Here is a 21,575-nt window from a genome sequence, read left to right as displayed (position 1 = left end):
TTATTCTTTCACATAATCTTTGGGATTATTTTATCAAAATTTTGTTTGGGCTTCTTTACATTTATAGGTTGCATTGGAGGAAATTGACATCATTGCAATATTGCATCTTCCCATCCAGGAACATGCTGTCTTTCCATATAATTCAGGTCCTTTTTCACATACCTCAATAAAGTTTTTTTTAGTTTTATTCACATAGATTTTGAATTAACACTCTATTTAAATGGAGAAGTCCTATATTCCTCAGTCTTCTCCATAGGTTAATAATGAAGATGATGATGCAACCGTCTCCTTGTTTGCATGGCGTGATGCTACCAATAGTGGGTAACGCGCCTGCCTTACCTCCTCTGCTCCTAACAAGATTTTTCAGAGTGAACAAATTGAAAGAAGCCTGATCAGGCATTTACCTCAGCTCAAACTGCATGGCAGCGTTGATGGGGCTGACAGAAAACAACAGAAATGGGGAGCTTGTAGAGAAAATATCTGAAGGCTGTTTATAGCTTCTGTTCCTGCTTGTGCTTTGAATTATACTTAAGGCTTATGATAGAATAGGACCATGAAGAAAGATGCAGAATACCATCAGGCAGTCAATCGCTTCAGAGCCAGCTGGCATGCAAAGGGCCTCATGCCAGCCAATTATGTGGCCATTCACAGTAGTCAAAGTTTTGAGGTTTTAATAAGAACAGTTATCAAAAACTTAAATGTGTTGCCTGTTTGCAGCTCAACAGTGTGGCCTTAACTCTTTCAACATGAGAGAGGATTTTTGCATTTTGCCACAGATTTCATGATTCCCTTTGTTGTGAGGCCTTGATTATAGCTTGTCAATATAGTTTTTTTGTTGGAAGTCAGCAGTGTCAAAAAGCTGGGTGTAATGCTTTCAAGCTCTGAGGAGAGGAGATGGATAGAAGTTTGTGTTCTCTGTGTTGATTATTCAGCGTGAGAGCAGAGGACAGTCTAGAACCACGTTGGAGCAGGTCCAGATCCCACTTAGATACTTTTTGTGTCAACTGAGTACTGAGAAGGCACCCACAGGGCTATACATTTACTAGACAAAGAACAAAGATGCCTATCACCTTCAGAATGCTTTGTCTTAAGAATACAACCACTCACGCTAAGTCTTCATGGATGAAGTTGCCCGATTTTGTGCTGACTCTACCACCAACTTGCTGTGACTTGGGGCATGTTACTTCGATACTTTGTGTCCATTTTCCTAACTGAAGAGTCAAGCATCAAATTGGGGCATTTTCTTAGAAGGCACTTGAGTAGTCCTTTCCAGCCCAAAGATTCTGTGTTTCTTATTGGGCTTAATTAGTCAGAGCTACTCAATAACAGATACCAAGTTTCCTGAAAGGGAAGATCCTTGTAACAGTGTCCAGAGATGAAATAGGCTATAATTCAAGGAAGGATGGACAACCACCTTGTAGGGATGCTACAGAGAGGGTTCAAACTTTGTACTGGGAAGTGGGTGTGGTGCCACCAAATAGCGTTTTATATTTTTTTTTCCTGATCAATGGGATTCATTGCCTTATGAACTGTGATTTGGAGCAAACCAGGGGATGTGATGCCAGGCAAGTCAATTTCATCTTAATGAGCCGCATTTTCTTCATCCATAGAATGAAGTATATAACAATTCCTGTTATACTTACTTTGCACAAGATTTTTCTTAGGCTTTGTAAGCTAATCAGGTAGGAGGTATTGTTGTTGCTGTTAAGAACCCTAATAACTTCAACCATATATTTGGAGAAACAGAATGAATAGGAAAGAAGTAATAGCAGTCCAGCTATTGTACATTAGCTGTGCCATCATTTGGGGAAAGTTAGTAATTCAGGTGGGAGAAGTGGGTTGGAAGCAACTGTGGAGGTTGTTTATTCCACTCCCTGCCTCTATCCCTAATTCAAACTGTACAGGTGAGTCGCAATCCTATTTTTAGGACTTCCAGAAAAAAATATTCCTTTTATATCCATCTTTGGCAAACCTCAACATTTCTGTCACTATTAATTGTCATTGAAAACTTTAAGCCCATTATTCTGCTTCAAATGATGCACATGTGTGTCTATATATTTATATGTTTTGGTGTGTTATATGTTTTATGTGATCACATATACACATATGTATACAAAGATAAATCTGAAATCCAGTGTACGTGTGTATACCTGCACACACCTGTTGCACTCACACATGCTTGATATGCACAAGTGCATAAACATGTTGTTTATGCATATGTTGCATATGACTTGCAACATCAGTGCCCTTTTAAAACTATGTTAAGTGTCCTGATGTTTTGAATGGCTTTAGAAAACAAAAGAAAAGAAACCAAATGACTCCAGATGTAAGATACAATGTTATAGTACTTACTGCCCTGAAAGGATAGAGTATAGGAAAAAGAGACCATTATATTGGTTAATTTCTAGCTTACCAGTAGAACTTACACCTTTTATATGCAAGACTCTGCAAGCCTATTTATTACAGATGAAATCCAAACAGCTTTCAAGTTTCCTAGAGTTGGTAAAGATTTTAATGATTTTCCAGTCCAACTGATTTCATGTTATCAACAGAGTTATAGGCCCAGAGGGGGAAAGGGACTTGTCCAAAGTCTCATAGTGAGTTAATGATAAGACTGCACAAGGATCCAGGTCTTGTGACTTCCAGCCCAGTGCTCTCTCTGTTATCAAGGACTTGAATATTTTTGTTCAGCAGAGATTTCCCTCTGTAACCTTAATACCTAGTACAGTGCCTGGCGTATAACAGATGCTCAGTGATGTTAAATTAATATACAGTGTCATTGATTTTACTAGGTTTTCACTCCTTCCTGGGTAAAACCTAAAGTATATCTGTGTTTTAGATCCCCTTGCTTTAGGTCAAGAGGCACCCTGGGAAAAGTATGAAATATGTCTAGGGAAATGATCTGAGTTCCAAATTGACATAAAACAATTTCATACTTTCTCCACTGTAATCTCCCTCATTCACAGAATGATCCTCTTCCAGAAGTGAAATCTAAAAATCCTCTGGGAGTCTTACTGCATTGGTCGTGCAACCATTCCTTAGTCCCTGTTGCTGTTTAGTCGATTCCGACTCATAGCGACCCGGTGGGATAGAGTAGAACTGCCCCATAGGGTTTCCAAGGCTGTAACATTTATGGAAGCAGACTGCCACATTTTTCTCCCCTGGAGGGGCTGGTGAACTGCCAGCTTTTTGGTTAGCAGTGTAGAGCTTAACCCACTGCACCATCAGGGCTCCTTAAACTGGGGTCCGGGCTATGGTATTTTACCGTGGAGGAAGAGAGCCCCCAAAGAAGCCAGCTACTTCTAACTTGAGCTTATTTCAGTAATCAGTGTGGCGAGCTAGTCTTGAGGACTTCAGCAATGCCAATGTTATGTGGGGTGTCCCACACTGAAGGTGCCACAACGCCCTGGCCACTGGAACTGAACCCACTGGCATAGGATGTAAACAAACAAACAAAAAAAAAACCCGTTGCCCTCAAGTCAGTTCCAACTTATAGCAACCCTATAGGACAGAGTAGAACTGTCCCATAGGATTTCCAAGGAGCGCCTGGTGGATTCATACTGCCGACCTTTTGGTTAGCACGTGTCTGTGTGTGTCTATTTGTGTGCGTTTCTGTGGATCTGAGACAACTCCGGTTGTCCATATGACAGTGATGTTTTTCCTCTGCTGGCTTCAGAGATCTTCCTTTTCACTTGCTATGATTCATTTCACACACAGTGGGCTCTGTCTCTGATTTTTATAAACTGCAGAATTAGGGGTATGATCACCAGTAATTTAAAAACAATTAGCAATCCCATGGCATTCTCTTTTATAAATGTCTTACCTGTAATGTTCCTACGAAAAATAAGCATCTATTAGCTCAAGTATGATTCTGTGCATGGTTACATGTGTTAGTAGAAGGAAACGGTGACTGAGTCCAAGTCAACTGTGCCACTTGATCATTTCCTCACATGCATTCCTAGTTTTTAGTAAAGGTAGAGTGTCTTATTTAAAATAACATCCAGTAGTCCTAATAATGGAGGTATTAGCAGCAGCTGAATTGTTCGTCCCTGCTAAAAACACCTGTATAGACCAAACAATAAAGCATTGAATTAAACTAGCCCTTTTAAGTTAGTTTCCATGTGGTCGAATTGTTTGGGGGCTATTCTTCCATCTGGCAGGATATATCTTCATGCCATTTCTTCCTAGAAACATTCGAGGAGAGAGACTCTGGAGACATAGTAACAGGTCTGTCTGCTCTTGTATTTGTTCTCCCAGGGAAACAGAAGTACCTGTGTGCCAGCAGAAATGATTGCACCATTGATAAATTCCGAAGGAAAAATTGTCCATCATGTCGCCTCCGGAAATGCTATGAAGCAGGGATGACTCTGGGAGGTATGATACTTTTCTTTCCCTTTCTCCCTCTCCCTCCCCCTCCCCCATTCTCCCTCCTTCTCTCTTTAAAGGGTATTTTCCTCTTTGGTGCTTCAAAGGAATTCAGCCAAGCTTTCAATGCAGGCTAACTCCTTTATACCCAACGTGGCCATAAGCCAGCTGATGTCTTTATCCTTAGCCATGCCATTCCTCATTCTAGGGCTTGGCAAAGGAGCAGGATATAAAGCAGGTATCAGAACCCAACAGAAGGTAGTGAGTGTATACTTGACTGAGCAGGGCTCCCTAGGGACTTAATTGTACCGACTTGATGTTCTTAAATGGTGGCTAGGATGAAGGAACTAAGAAATCCAGAATAGTCACAGGTGCAGAATGACCCAGGCACAGGCTGGCCCTGAACACCCAGGAATATTCCTCAGTTAACTGCTGCCTATGTTGTAGGACCAGCCACCTGGAATGAGAAGCCTGTGACTAGGCTGCCAAGCAGAGCCAATTTCCTATCCCACATCTCCAGTGATGAACAGGCTTATTAATCATTTCCTTTTCTTTGTAAATCTATTGATCATTTCCAAAAGCACATTTTTGGTAGCATAGTAGCTTGAGAGAAGGAATAGATAGCTCTTTCAAGGGCAATGCTCCATAACTCTCTCTGTCCCCTGGGCCTATCTCTATCATGAGCACTGTCACAATTCCAGAAAAGCTTGACACCAGTTGACTGACACTTATATTTTCTCCATCCAAATATCTCATCTCTTCGTGTTTACATCCGCCCAACACCAGGGTACTCCCTGCTGCCTGCTGCTTCCAAAAAGGACCTGCATCTTTCATGAGAAAAGCAAGCTCATTAGTCTACTTTGATTTGGAAATGGAATTTGAAGAAAGGCAAGCCTATTTCTGGGTGCCTGAAACTGTAGCCTCGTATCTGGTTACTGATTATCAGCCTGGAAAATCCAAGTGACTAAAATCCAGCTCTCTCCCGTCCCTCTCAGAACTAATTTAGAGCAATTGTCCATCTCTAGCTTTCTGTGAGGTATTCAATACCTCGTCTGCCTATGTGCATATTTACGGAAACCAACTTGTTTTCTAACCCTGGCACAGAGCCATATATGGGCGCTCATGTGGATAACTGCATCATCTCCTGCTCACAGGCCAGTAGCACTCTCTAAAAAGACCAGAGTACTAGGAATGAATTGACCCAGCCTCAATTTAAAACATTTTTAAGAATGGCATCTCAAGTAGTGTCTAGTACTCCCAGACATCGCAGGCAGATGCTTTATGAGTGGCTTTCCAGAAAGCCACATCAAATGAAACTCAAATATCTTGAGAAAAACCAACCTTGTTTTTGCTTGCTTGGCTTACTCTAGAAAAATCGTACAATTGTAGTCTGCAGTGGGGAGGAAGAAGCAGGACTCTGGGGGGAGAGGAGGGCATTGAGGCAGCCAGGCAGGTGACAAAGGGATTGACAGGGGGAAGTTTTCTTCATATGAATGTTGCAAGCCCATGGTGAGGGGTTCTGATAAACTCAACTCTCTATTATTTGCCTTCTATGAAGTATCTGTAAGAGATGGGGGCTCCTAAATGGAGAACCCCATGGATTTCCATCTACTGATATGAATTGCAAGCCATCTTTGATGCAGGTAAGATGACGACAAAAGTCCTCATAACATCTGGATCCATGTTTTAAAATTAGTTTCATGTCTCAGCCAGCATCCTCCATTACACACCATCTGTGATGTGATTACAGTGAACCCTTTTGAAAAGACGCCCCTGTATCACAGATGATTCTACTACTCCATATAGCATTCAGACATAAGTTTGTAAATTATTTTATTGGAGACAGTAGTACAGTAAGTTTTCAAACTGATTAATTGGATAGAGTGCTCAAATTTAAATAGGCTTGATCAAACAATGAAGAAAAGCTGAAAAGTGCTGTGGCTAGCTTTCATTTCAGTTCCATTGCCCTGAAATTTACTGAATACCTGCAATGTACAAGGCACTGTGCTGTGCATAGTGTTTCAGACTGGCAAATGTCAAGAAATGCCCACATGATACAGGGACACAGGGATTCTGTATACAGGGATTCTTGGTGTCACGTACATGACCTTGCATTTGGAGTCAGAGGCAAGTTAAAGGCTCAGCTTCTTTATTTACTGTGTGCCCCCTTGGAGTCTCAATTTCTTCATCCATAATTTAGAGATACTCCCCTCACAGAGCTATAATGAAGATCAGATGACAATGAATACTTTGATACCTTGGTAAACCACAAAGCTATAGACAAATGTGGAGGCTTATTATTACAGTGAGGCCACTAGCACCTCAGCTGTTAAAGCTGTTCACAGCACTTCCCAGTGGACTTTTACCCTGAGTTATTTGTCATGCCCCTATAATACATAACAACTCCAACAAGCCGAGCATCACTAGAAGTCACTTTTGATCATTTTGAATAAAAAATTACCACCAAGGTCCTGTTTAGAAGGTGATTCTAGTAATTAAGGGAATCATAAGATATGTTCAAGTACCATGTCAGTAAAAAGCCTAGTATTTACTCTCTTAGACACCACTGCTTGAAAAACAAAGCTTTTTATTTTGCTAAACTTATCTCCATATTCCTTGCCTCCCCATCACAACTTCCTCCCAAGTTTATTGTTAACTTGCAAATTCAGTACACACTACACCTTCACTCAACAAATAGAGAAAAAGGAAACATCAACACAGAGTGCCCCTTCTGAATACTTCAGCAGTAGACTTCCATTTTCATGAAATTTGGATTTAGCATAGGCATTCTGATTACCTTGAAGGAGAATTCACGTAATTTCATTTTCTTCTTCCTATCACACAAATTAAAATTGTTAATATTCCAAAGTGGCAACTAGGAATGTGGTCTTGGGCAGTAGACTTCACTGAAGACCTTTCTGATGCTAACATTTTGTGAATCCACCTCGAACGCCACACAGAAAGGATTTTAGTTTATCAATCCTTTTTTGGATTGTTCATCCACTTCTCCCAGAAGTGTAGATAATCAAGAATTGAGTGCTTTGACTTGCATAGCAATTGTAGCCACCTCAATGCACACAAAAGTAAGATATATTTTGTGTCTAATATTAGACTGGATGGATAGATTGTTGAGACAATAGAGGGCAGAGGCTTGTCTCTGTATCTTAAAGAAGTTGGCAGTAGGCAGTTGATGGCCACTTGGTTTTGAGGCCTCAAGTTCTCTAATCTGGTTTTCTCTATAATGCTCCATCCACTGTTTTGTGATGGGATCTCCTCAACTCAGAGCTACTTACTGAGTAGACTTTTCCTTCCTGCTTCCAGACCTACCTACTTGTTCATTTCATCTTTTCTTAGCAGCTCTTGATGTTTCTGAAAGGAGCCTGGGGGCAGTTAGATTCTCAGGGTGGTTCCGTTATAGACTACCTCCAAGCTCTCAACTGCCCATACATGACAAGGATAGGCCTTTATTTGTACATGGTTCATTTCTGCCTGCTTTTCAAAACAACCTGTTGCTAATTGATTCAACAATTTAAATCCCTTGTTTACTTTTCATTTGAGAAAGCACAGGTAAGTCCCTTCCTTCCAGTGGGTTAGCTGCAGCTTTTTCACAGCCCTTAGTCAGAATAAATACGTAGACATCACTCATCTTTCTCTGCACTTCACAAGGATGCACTTCCCGTTTCCGATAAGGAATGAGAAAGAAAGAATTGCTGTTCCTGCTATCTGCTCCTCTGACCCTTCTGTCCTCCTACTTCCCCTTCTCTCCTTCCCAAACACTACTTCTTTTTGTGTTTTGCAACTCTTGAGTTCTCAGCTATTAGCACATTGGCCCCTGCTTACTCCTTTGTCTCCTGGTCCTTGGAAGACTGCAGGCCTTTCAGGAATTTCAGGTGGCAGCCAAAGCCCAGAAGGGGAGAAGAAACATGGAGCCCCAGAACATATGAGAACCTGAGGTGTGCAGTGTTTCCTTCAAAGGTCACTCTAGCATATTTGAGAACTCTATCTCCTACTAGGAGACTGAACTCATATGAGACTTGAAACTTTGAAACTTAGCAGATCTGCAGGTTTTAATAACCTCCGTGATTCTCTAACTGGGAAGAAGGTTCAGGGAGCCCCTGGCCATGGTCTAATGTTTTCATGAACACTAAGAACATCCTTAGGTTTCAGTGTTGAAGGCAGTCTTGAAGCCAGCTGTTTCATCATTCTCCGTGCTCAAGAGCAGCCCAACGTTGCTATCTTTAGATCACATGTCCTGGATGCAGAAGAGTGGTTCCAATGCTGCAATATTATTGGTGGCATGGTTCTTCAGAACACAAGCTTCACAGGATTAATTCATCCATCCATCCTTCCAGCCATCCAACTAACTAGTCCTCCCATTTTTCCATCCATTCACTCATCTATTCATCCGTTTAACAAATATGTACTGAGTGTCAACTATGTGCCCAACACTATACTAGGCATTTTGGGGGAGCAGAGATGAATAAGATATAATCTCTGCTCTCAAGAAATTAAACAAAGGAGACAAACAGCAATAGTGATTACACCTTAACCTTGAAGGATAAATAGGGAATCTCTGGCAGGAACTGAGATGGAAGGGAAAGGGGATGCAAGGCAATGTAAGGCAAAGGGTACAGTTTGAATAAAGGCACAGAGACGTGAAAAAAATTTCATTAAGGGTATGAGGAATAGCAAGTAGCTTAATATTGCCAGAGCTAGGACGATGGGGAAGGCAAGCTGAAAACAGACTTAGTTATTATGCTAAAAAGTTTGGACTTCAGGCAGTTGAAGACTTGAGACCATGGAATAGACATGATCACATATCGTTTTCTTTATTTCTAGGCACTTTTTTAAAGAAGCTTGGTGGGTGCATGAGTTTTGTATTGGTGGGACTTAAATTTTAGAAAGGGAGACAGTAGACCAGATAGAGAAATTTCTAGCATCAAGTTTTGCTAAAAACCTAAGATTGCAGCCTTGGTTCCTGGGGCTAGTTGCCTCCATTTGGGTTGTTACCTGCAAGTACTAACCACATACATTAGTCTGACTTTTATACAAGCCAATTGCCTTAGTCTAGAAGAGTGTTTCCTGGTGTGGGCTCTGAAAAAACTGGTGCCATGACATTATCTTTGAAACATAGCTTCCATGGTCAAATAAATTAGGGAAACCTGCATAATATGGTCCTGCTCAAGAAAATTTACAATGCTTCTTAGCATATCACAGGTCCTGAGGAGTCCTGCAGTAAAGTAACCTGAAAAGCTTTGTAACTCAGGATTCCCAAATTTAATTCAACCACAGAACACATTTTTCACATAACAACTGTTAACATCCTATAAAACTAGTGCTCTGTGGAATAACTTTGAAAAACTTGGGTATAGATACTCTATTCTACAGGCAGCCAATATGCTTCGATACTCCGATAGATCTGCATAACTTAGACATGCTCCCACCCATTGCTGTGGAGTTGATTCTGACTCATAGTAGCCCTGTAGAACTGCCCCATAGGGCTGGTGGGTTCGAACTGCCGACCTTTCAGTTACCGAGACCCCCCAGGGCTCATTGAGGCATGCACAGAGAAAAAGAATTGTTCTATAAACTTTGACACCAACATGGACAACATGTGACTCAGCACTTACAATTTCCATTGTGTGTGTGTGTGTTTGTAAGAGGTCAGTTAGTATAGTGGAAGCAGCATGATGGATTCAGATATAGACTGGCCTTATTTCTAGTTCTGGCTCTGACACTCACTATCTGGAAGATCTTGGACAAATCATTAGATCTCTCTGAGCTTCACTTTTTCCAACTACACTGTGGGAATAATAAAATCTTCCTTACAGAATTGTTCTAAAGAAACTGGCATACAGCAGGCACACAGTAAATATCTCTGGACCCTCCACTCCTTCTTGTCTATATGTGAATTGATCTGTGTTTGTGCTCCCAGACAACACTGGCCTGTTCTCTCTCTCTGCTATTGCTTGGTGGCTATTGGTTCTTGTTCCTTGGTTCTTAATCACCCTTAAATCAACCCTTTCAGTCTGCATTCCCTGGCCTAGATCACCATCTTATGGTTGGTTACATACATACGTGGTGACATTTTAGAAGAAAAAAAAAGTATGCATGTCTCTAATTATAGTTCTCAAGGGAACTTTGTATATGGAGAGACCAGAGACTCTGCCTCTTAATTCCTGTAAACCAAATTATCTGGGACAGCACATATATGTTGCAATCTGTCTCTGAGCATTTGCTTTTAGAGAACTAGTGTTATATGTAAATAATTTTTTTTCTCATCATCTTAATTGATATTACCCCGTCCTTCACTAGGTATCTCACTTGTAAAATTCCCACCTAAAATCCTGAGTTTTAAAATATAATAACAGCAGAAAAAAATTATTGTTGTTTACTTTTGCTGTGAGTACTCCAGAATCCCTCAAACTTGCTCTTGGAAGAGTAAAATGATGTCATAAGCAGTGTTTCTCAAAGATAATAGGCAGCAATCTAAGAGTACACAGCACACAATAGGCCACATATACAAAAGCAAGTATTTTTCAAACCTAACAGTTCAGGAAAACAAGTTTCATTTGAGCTGATAAGATAACTGCTTGTTTGAAAAAAATTTTTTTTTTTACTTTTGATTTAGGAAGAGTGCCACCGGTTATGAATTGTAGGATGTATCCCTTAATATCATGTACGTTTTTAAAATATTTTATTTTACTGAACTCATCCATAGACAATTTACCTGAGCAAGATGCTTTTTGCAAAACTTCTGCACATCCTTTGGGATCATGATGGTAAGAAGTAGACCAGAGGGGAAAAAATACACAGCCACCCAGAAACCAGTACAGCCTTCAGATCATCTGTTATTGATAGTATTTCCATGACAAGAGATATCTAGAAAGTAAACTGGAAATGGCATTGTTAGCCTGGATCACCTTTTTTGGAATCAGGCTCTTTTCACCTCAGTCCATTTAATCCCTGCTACACTTTTTAGATCTCTTAACCCAAGCATTTAAGTGTCTTCCTTTGCTCTGCTTAATACCGCATTGAACCAATGGTTCTGTGGCTAAAGTGAAAATGGTTGAGGGACATTCTGGTCTTCTAGCAGTCAGCAATTTAAAACACGTATGCACCGATCCTGAAGAAATCACCTGCAGAAAACTTGAACTGACATTTGGAACTGAGAAGAAACTCTGGATCTTGAACAAGATGAAAGAAAGGTCACCAGCCCAGGCCTGTGCAGCGATGTGTCATTCTGGCCACATGAAACTGAAAGAGACTGGGGAGGAAAATGAGGCATGGACGCTTTGATTAGTGAGCTGTTAGGCACACAGACATTAATTTCTAAGCATTTCAATCTCCAGGCTGAGTAATAATGCTTGTAGTATTATGGGATTGTTTGGCTGCTGCAAGAAATTCAGAAGACCAAATAGAGAGTCTCTGTTGGTCTCCGACTGGCTGTAATGAGACCGTTTAATTCCAATTCCCTTCTCTTCCCCCACATCCTCCCCCCACCCTATTCCTACCTGTTGTGTATAGAGAGGCATAAACACACACACATATAAGCCCCTTAGTATATTTGTCAATAAAGTTAGAAAAGAGAAGAAAAAACTTCCAGGTAAACAACTGTCCCCTCTCCCATCTCACCTCTATCTTACAAGTAGGTAGGAAAAGGGAAAAAGAAAACCCCCAGTCCAAAATGCCAGACATCCCTTCTCCCTGACTTTCATTCTGCTGCCTATGTTAGGGCCTGACTCAGGGATAGGACTGTGCATCCTGCTGTATGCAAGTCCATGTTTAAACTGCTACGCTCAACAGTGTCTGTCTTTCATATTAGAAAAATTCCAGATTGGCAATTGCAAGCATCTCAAAAGGACCAGACACTGAAGAAAGGCTGATCTACCTTACTCAGAGTGAGCGATCTAGAGGGCTTTAGTGGATAGCTTGGAAACAACTGGAGTCTGAAGTCTTTGCTCCTCACCACAGACTCTGGAGTTGGTGCTAGGGGTTATTTTCTTGGTTGAGAACTACCCCCAATGGAACTGATGGTGTTATCCTACCTCACAGGGCTGTTGTGAGGACTAGCTCTAAAAGTAGTAGCAGTTAGCATTCATGTAGCCATGAGTATCATTATTTCCTGTAATGTGGGTTGGTGAGGCAGTACTTTTGATTGTTCTTGATCATATTTGATGGCAGCCAGGAACTGACTCAGCCAAATGCAGTGAAGCTGTGGCTCTGTCTCGTTCCGTGGTGTGCTGCCGGGAAGAAGCTTTGACTATGGGACTGAAAGTACCAGGGAGGAGCCCCTGCTGGGGTTACCTTGGGCAAGAAGGCACTGTGCCTCTCTGAGGCATCTGTGACCATTTTCCATTGGTCATTAGGCAATTCATGAAGTTCCCCTTATCTCCATTCTTCTGGATCTCTGCCAAGGACCCAGCGCTTATCCTCAGGCCCAATCACTCAGCTAAAGGTAGTAACTGATCCACAAAAGTTCAGCAAACAAAGACCAGATTCCTTCTCTTGGAAGAGCTTCCCAATAAGTCAGCCAGCCCCTCTCTTCAAACAGACCAGGAGACTAAAATTAGAGGGTTCTCTTCTCCCTATTCCCAAAGTCAAGGGAGCCCACAGGCACCTGAACCTTTCATAATGAAGGAGAAAGGAAAAATCTGAGATTCAGTGCCTATTTCGCACCCTATTAAAGTTAGGATGATGAAGGAAAGTGGATCAGACTTCACTTCTTCTCCCTATTCCCAAAGTCAAGGGAGCCCACAGGCACCTGAACTTTTCATAATGAAGGAGAAAGGAAAAATCTGAGATTCAGTGCCTATTTCTCACCCTATTAAAGTTAGGATGATGAAGGAAAGTGGATCAGACTTCACTTCTTAGCCTTAGCGCCCCCACACTCTCCCACTGCTCGCTCACATCGTATCCTTCCTTGCCTCTCCCTCATATGTGAGACCTTGTTCTTCTCCCAAGCCAGCCTCAAATGTTGCACTGATGTAAGAGGGGAGGCACTTAGTTTGTAATATTTTGCTATGCTCTGCTCTGCCCCAGAGCCTCCATACTGAAACCAGTTTCCTTCTGGCAGAGTCTGCGAGGCCCGGAACAGACAAATTTGAGAATCAGAAGCACTCTCCCTTTCTTGCCTGGTGCCTGCCTTTTCCACCCTCTTCCTCCTCCAGAACGCGCACTCGCGCGCGCGCGCGCGCGCACACACACACACTCTCTTCTTTCTTTCTTCTTCCCCTGTCTCAACAGCATTCTGGAGAAAAGCCAAAGGAGGACTTCAGGAGGAGAATTCTCCCCTCCTCAGGGCAGAATTTTAATCTCTAGGCCAGCAAGAATTTCCCTAATGTGGACTGAAATGCTAATGTGGTTTATTTTTTAACTGCTTTCTATTTGTTTGAATGTTGCATATTTCTTTAAGTAAATTTTCTTTTAATAAAGCCATGAATACATCAATGGTATTTTCTTATTTACAGCAGGCTGACAGAATTAATGCTTTTAACATTAGGCCTTTTTTTTTTTTTTTCTTTTTCTTTTTTTTCCCCTAGTTTGCTTTCCAGGTCACGCTGACCTGTTCGGCTTGGACTGTTTCACATTTGTTTTTAATGTCAGTTAAATGTAATTGTAAAAGCATGTATGCTCTAAACTCATGTAGTTACTTTTTCCAGTGGAAAAGCCTGGTATTCGAAAGCATTTCCAGGCTCTGCAATTTCACATGAGCAGGTTTTTTATAATGACCTTGCACCCCTCCTTCAGGATGGCATGTGGACAGTGAGCCCCTTTCTTCTGGCTCGGTAGTCAGATAGACGAGACTTGGAAATAGTTTTTGCCAGATCACGTGCTTTGACAAGGATGTGCAGCATTGCATATCATTCTATTATTAATTACATTTACTCCTCCACGAACTAAAATGCATTATGCATTAGACTAAATAATCCAGCATAAACCGTGAAAGATAAAATGTTACATTCTTTCCCCTGGCTATTCATCTGACCCAGGATTGGACTAGAAAGACTAGAAAGATGGGGGGTGGGGACCAGGGGCCTTCTTGCCAGAGGAGATTTGGTCTGTGATTATTAATCCCACTTGGTTGTGCCCCGTACTAATTTCTCACTACATGTCTGCCAAGTACTGTCACAGTTCTTTGCCTCTTGTCCCTGTCCTAGCTTTTCTGCACACATCTCCAATTCCTACCACTTACCCTTCCCTCCACTATTATGCTACTCAGTCTGATGAAATGAAGAGTACTACCCAGTACTGGCAGTGTTTGTTCAGTGGTAGAATTCTCTCCATGGGGAGACCTGGGTTCAAATCCCAACCAATGCACCTTATGCACAGCCACCTGTCATCTGTCGGTGGAGGTTTGTAAGTTCCTATGATGCTGAACAAGTTTCAGCAGAGCTTCTAGACTAAGACTAGGAAGAAAGGCCTGGTGAACTACTTCCAAAAATTAGCCAGTGAAAATTCTATGGATCACAGTGGTCTGATCCACAACCAATCATGGGGATGGTGCAGGATAGGGCAGCATTTCGTTTCATTGTGCATGGAGTCACCATGAGTCAGGGGCGACTTGACCGAAGCTACAACAACTGCCCTAGAAGTCAGGATACCTGTTTCTAGTTCCTGCTCTACTACTAACTAGCCATGTGACCTTGGGCAAGACTTATCTTTGGCCTTCAGTGGTCTACTCCTTTTTAAAATAGGGACTGGTTTGAAGGGTAGGGGAAGAGAATGACAAGATACGGGCTTTCAGACTTTTTTTTTTTTTTTGCAGTGCACTCTTTTCTTCAAACAAAATCTGGCACAGAGTCCCAAATGTAGTTACAGAATAAAGTCCTGCTGCTCTGGTTTGAAAGGAGGTGGGGTGGTTGGAGCCACACGCTCAGGTCCACTTTGCCTCATCACAGGGGCCCTTGAAGAAACTTGTAGGACCCTTGAGGCTCTACTATATTAGATTGATGTTTGGGGACCTCTCCAAGTCTGGTTCTCTCTACTATTAGATTTCAGTCCTTTTACATACTCCATATGTTTTATCAGTTATCATTTTCACAAAGAAGTTCACCAGCTTGGGATAAAGGAAATGAAGTAGAACAACATCAGGCTTATAACTAGCAATAGTAAGAGCCATCATTTATTGACCCACAGAACTTACCCTGTGCTAAGGACTTTATTCCCTTAGGGAAAAACACAACAACTCTCTATTATTGTCTTAGGTTTCTGAAAACTTGTCAGTCTGGCCCTCAACCTTTGGCTTGAGACCAGTCATCCAAGATGGAAGGCCATACTCCACATAGTGTACCATCCTAGGCAGCTTTTCAGATTTCTAGCTAAAGACTTTTCTTGGAAAAAGTCACAGCCTGCCCACTGGTATACGCTTTTACAGAATCCAGAGCACTTTCACTGGGATCATTCAGTTTCCTACTGACAATAGTCCCATACAGCAGTCAAGTCAGATTGTCACCATTATTCACATGACAAAACCGAAGTATAGGAGAAATCAAGGAATTTGTTCAAGATCATACATCCCACAGGACTATGAATGCCACCATCAGTAATAATTAACCCTTTATTTTGAATAGCTTTTTAGAATGTCAGTGTCATTATTGCATTCTCTCTCCTCAAATTCAGGTAGAATCCGCCCTCTAAGACACCACCACAGTGCCTGTATTCCTCGTAACAGCCTTATGAATTAGGTACTGATATTGCCCCCATTTTACAGATGAGGAAAACTGGAGTACGGAGAAGCTAAGTATGGCCCAAAATCACACAGCTAGCAAACAATAGAGTCAGGGTTCCAACTGAGACAGGCTGGAGCCAGAATCTGTGTTCTTAAATACTACCCTAGATACATCCATAGGAGCCCTCATAGCACAGTGGTTAAGAGCCTGGCTGCTAACTGAAAGGTTGGCAGTGCAAATCTACCAGCCGCTTCTTGGAAATCCCATTGGGACAGTTCTACTCTGTCCTATAGTGTCACTATGAGTCAGAATCAACTCAACAGCAACAGGTTATATATGTAAGAAAACTAAGAAAGAGAAGGGGAAGGAATGTTCCTAAGATCACACAGTGAGCTCCCCTTGATTTCTAATCCAGTATTCCTCTGACCTTCTAATCTTAAAATCACACAATGAAATTTCCTATTCTAATCCTAATGGATGGAAAGATGGCTGGATGATTTAAACCAGAACCCACAAACTGACTTTTTCCAAGCCAAAATTCAGCTGCAGAATTCTGTTCCTCCAGAGCAGTGTTCACTTAGAAAATTGGCATAGAATGCCCCTAGGCAGGGCTACTGTCCCCAGCCCTCCCTATTTATGTTCACCAGGCTGTTTTATTCATTTACAAACCTGCCTGACTAGCGAAGGTATTTGAGTTTGTGACACCTTGATTTAAGCATTTTAATGCATAAATGCTTGCACGCACACACACACACTCACATACATTCACATAAGCACATAAACCTAGTCTGGTTTCACAAAGAATTTGCACTTCTGCACCAAACATATCTTTATGCTTGCTTAGCATTTAGAATTACACTTAAGATCTGAATTCAGTTTTATAGGCAGTCATGTGCTGAAGAAATTTGCTTATTGTTTGTCATTTCATAAGATGTTATCCTTCCCATTCCTGCTATGTCTGGTCCTCTGCCAATCCTGCTTTTCTCCCTTACATATGCCTGAGTTAAGTCACCTGCAGAGTTAAGTCTACTCTTTAGCGAAGAATGGGAGGTGAAGAAACCATTTTGTAAGGCTTACTATATGCCAGGCAGCCTCTCCAATTTAGTCCTCATAAATGTCCCAAGAGGTGGCAGAACCTCATTTTACAACTGAGGAAACTGAATCTCAGAGAGCGTAAGCAAAAAGCTCAAAGTTATTAAGCTGGCAATTGACAGAACTGGGATTTGAACCCAGGATTGTCTGACTCCAAAGCCTGTTTTCTCCCCTTCACCATACTTCTGTAAGGAAGGTGTTAGGTTTCTATGTTGCATAGCAAATTACCACAAATTTAGCGATTTAAAACAACACCCATTTGTTAGGTCACAGTTCTGTAGGTCACAAGTCTGGGCATGGCAGGCTAGATTCTTATCTCAGGGTATCCAAAGAATGAAATGAAGGTGTTGGCCAGGCTACATTCTAATCTCGAGCTCAGAGTCCTCTTTCAAGCTCATGTTATTGTGCTAGGATTCAATTCCTTGTAGTTGCAGGACTAAGGTTCTCATATCCTTTCAGGCTGTCAACCAGGGGCCTCTCTCAGCTCCTAGAGCCTACCCTCATTCCTTGCCACATGTCCCCCTTCCATCTTCAAATCCAGAAACAAAACCTTTCTTATGTTGAATTCCTCTCACATTTTGAATCTCCCTTGCCAGGAAAAGCCCAGTCCCTTTTAAGGGTAGGCACACCTGATTAGGTCAAATCCACTTAGGATAATCTCTCTTGAGATCAACTGCATTGGGACTTTAATTATATCTGCACAATCCCTTTACGGCAGTACCTAGATCAGTGGCTGAATAACTGGAAGGGGTGTGTATACCAGGGACTGGGAATCTTGGGGGCCATCTTAGAAGTTTGTCTGCCACAAAAGTTGATTGCTTTATGTTCAAAAATCTATTGTGAGATAGGAGGAAGAGAAACATCCTTGATCTTAGGCAGAGGGATTCAAACTTTCTAAGACCATGGAAACTCACCTCATCTCGCCTTTCCCCTGCTCTTGGGTGAGAAAGCCCAAAATTTGGGGTGGTATGGGGGGCAAGGAATGATCCTGGAACAGTACCTAAAGGTCACCGAGGTTAGAAAAATTACAGATTAATCACATCTGCCACTCCTTATGGATGCACCATGGAACCTGATTTGAAAAATCTCAAGTGTTATGGAGACAGGCCCAACAGGGGTCTAATGCCACAGGACTGAAACCTGAGTTCCCTATAGGGCCCAGGCAGCAAGATCCAGGCATTATGTCCACTCAGGTGCTCTAATCCAAACCCCTTCTTTAAGAATCTAATCACCTAAAAAGTGGATAGGGACAAGGAAGTACCTTGTCAATGACCCTCTCATGTCACTGTTCTCACCCAAGGCTGCAAGACAGGAAAAAGATGCAGAACAACCCACACACCATTAGAACTATCCGCCTTTAATGCCCCCCTTTCTCTGGGCTTCACCATTTAAGTGCGCCACTGGGTCTCTGCCTTCACATAGTGGCTGGCAGGCCTGTACCTCACGTGGAAGAGTTGAATCTGACTCCTGGGCTCAGGTGCGGGGTATCGGAGGGGGTGGGATGGCCTTCATGGAAGAAAACAAGGCCTTGGGCAGTGAGTAACAGCCGAGGCTAGCAAGCCTTATTGTCCAGCATTCCTAGTCGTCTAGCAACATACTGGCCTCTGTCGCTGAGAGAGAACAGAGGATCCCCCGGCAGAATGAACTGAATCTTATTTCAATTACGCTCAGTACAGTCACCCTCTTCAGGCAGAGAGGCCAGAACACCTGGTGCAGCTTGGGCCACTGTGGTCACAAGGACAGCGCATTATCCAGGTCCTGGAGGCAAGTGGGAATGTGGCTGCCTGCTCCTCAAGCAGATGCTATATAGCTCTAGAGGAGGAGAATGTGAAAATGCCAGCCACATTCACGTAGGCACTGCACAGAGAAGGGAATTATTTTCTCTTGATGGATTCTCCTCATAGTCTCTGCACATATTGATCTTTCTTGTAATGAGTTTGCTTAGGTCCATGAGTCATCGCCCCACTGAGATCTGAGTCAGTGGCGGTAGAGTCCAGGTGACCTCACTGACTGCACCAGCACCAATTGCTGGGTGCATCCTTCCATCTTTTGAAAAAATCTATGCGTTCATCTGTAATAGACTTCATTTGGATTATTCTGTCTTCTTCATCAATAACATGAGTGGGGTATGGCAAATGGGACGGCTGCTCCAGAGAACAGTTTAGGTTCATAACTCTATTCAATAGAACTCTCTGCAATGATGGAGATGTTCTGTATCTGCGTAGTCCAGTATAATAGCCACTAGCCACATGCAGCAACTGAGCACTTGAAATGTTGATAGGGAGACTGAGGAACTATATTTTTAATTTTCTAAAATTTAAATAACTATGTGCAGCTACCGTATTGGCCAGTGCAGATCTAAAAAGGGCTCAGAGATGCAGATACTGAGACAGAGTAAGAATGAGTTAGTCAAAAAGAGCTAATGTGGCATAGGAAATTCTGGATTAGGACTAAGAAACCCTGGCTCTAGGTCTAGCTCTGCCGCTAATTTGCTAGGTGACCTTACCCTCTCAAGCCTCAGGCTCCCTATCTCTTACTTGAAAGCTTGGACTAAATTCAGAAGTCCCAAAATGGTGACTAAGGACTAAATGCAACTTTAAAATACAGATGGGTTTCAGGAAATCTAAATTATTATATGAATGCCTTCCAGAGGGGTGTGTGTGTGTGTGTGTGTGTGTGTGTGCATGTATGCATACGTGTGTGTGGCAAGGACAAGAAAGTGGTAAGGCATGCACTTTCGGTTCACCAGAGTTCCTACTATTCTACACACATGTACCCAGTGTTACCTATGTAGACTCTGAAGGTATTTGAAGCTGTGACCCCTGGATGAGACGGTTTCTAAGGACCCCTTCTCTTTCGTCATGCTGTGAATCTTTAAACCACTATAGTGCCCCAAATCTGTTTCTAGTTTGGGCAAATGGCTGGACCCGTAGCTTCCTGCCTCTTCCCTTATGGATTTGATACTAGTTACTAAAGTTTGGGATCAAGAGTAAAGATGGGAAGCAGGGAGAATAAAATCCTGGCCCTACTGCTTAACTTTGCTTTTAGTCTAGAAGTAGGTTTCTGGGCTTCAGACTCCTTGGGGAGGCAGCATAATGTAGTAGGAAGAACATGGGCCTTGTAGGCAGCAGACCTGGGCTCAGATTATTGGGTTCTCTTTCTTGATATCTGTGCTACCTCAGTATACTCATTTGCAAAACAAGGATAAAAATATCCCTAACCACCTAAGATAATTGTGGAATTAAATGATGTAATATGCTTGTGAAGTGAGGCATATACATGGCCCTGAAAAAATTGTAGTTACCCATATTTCTCTTGCTTACCTCAAGCACAGGGCTGATTACATCTCAGTCCTCTCCCAGGGTACAAGGGGGACCACATATGTTTGGCAACTCATGAGCTCAAGGTCTAGAGAGTGCCAGTGATGGGGGAGGAAAAGTCTGCCTATAAGAACTGCACCAAAGGAGCAGATCCCGTAGGCACTGTCAGTCTGTGGAGCTGCCTACAAGAATCTATGTTATCAGTGGGTTCCCTGGATGACAAGACATTGTGAGGTCAGAGCTCTAGTTCTTGGAGAAAATTGACTTGGCCCAGACCATACCGTCCAGCTTGTGCCCTTTGTGGGAGGTGGGAGTTGGAAGTGGGTGTTCATATCTCCTTATTACTGGCTGTGCCCAAGCCCAACAGAAATGATTGTTGGACAAGGTCATCTTGCAATCAAGGTTGTTATTTTCCCATGTAAGTTCTTCTTGTGCTCCCCTTGCACTCCTACCTCCACCATTTTCCCTTTCTCTATCATAGTTGTTGATCCAAACATGTGATCCATTCTTGCATTGTTTGCTGAGTTGCACTATGACTGGGATTTGCATTGTAGGACTTATTTTTCAAATTAAAGCTTAAAGTCACTTCCAAATAAGTATTATTTTCTGCAGGAGCCAGAAACAGACACGCAGCAGGTTTTGTTATATTTATCCATTTAAATTGAGCAATCAGCTTCTCTCCTTGTCTTATACCTTTATTTATTTATTATTATCATTTTAAAGCAGTTACAGTTAAGGTGGTTTATTGTCTGCACCAATGCAACTGCCTATGCTTGACCTCTTCAATTATTTGTATTTCTGTTGATATAAACGCTAGGGAAAATAGCACAAAGTAAACATCTGGATGCCCAAGGACTTCTAAATTGTGCGGTTTTGTGTGTGTATGTATGTGTGTGAGAGAGAGAGAGAAAGAGATAATAAGAGGAGGATGGTTTTTAAGGTTTTAGCTTCGGATTATTTTTGTTGCTTTAAATAATGTTATTTCTATCCTTTCTAATAACTGGCTTTTGCTGTAGTTCCCATTTTACAGAAAGATTGCAGAGGCAAAAATATTCTGTCATTTCTTTGATATTATTGGGAATTTTAGCCTTTCACCTTCCTCTCTCTACTTTGCTAATGCAGAAAA

General features: G+C 42.0%; 1 protein-coding gene across 1 annotated transcript in view; it reads left to right on the top strand.

The window, feature by feature from the left end:
• AR (androgen receptor) overlaps positions 1-21,575 on the top strand; it is a 242,067-nt gene that overhangs the window by 199,279 nt on the left and 21,213 nt on the right. The window contains exon 3 of the mRNA XM_049871628.1: positions 4,258-4,374. Within this exon, the coding sequence (XP_049727585.1) occupies positions 4,258-4,374 (117 nt within the window). The remainder of the gene's footprint in view (positions 1-4,257; positions 4,375-21,575) is intronic.

Source organism: Elephas maximus, chromosome X (assembly GCF_024166365.1).
Source record: "Elephas maximus indicus isolate mEleMax1 chromosome X, mEleMax1 primary haplotype, whole genome shotgun sequence".
Lineage (NCBI taxonomy): Eukaryota > Metazoa > Chordata > Mammalia > Proboscidea > Elephantidae > Elephas > Elephas maximus.
The sequence above is the reverse complement of the archived record's forward strand: the minus strand, read 5'-3'. Positions and strand labels throughout refer to the sequence as shown.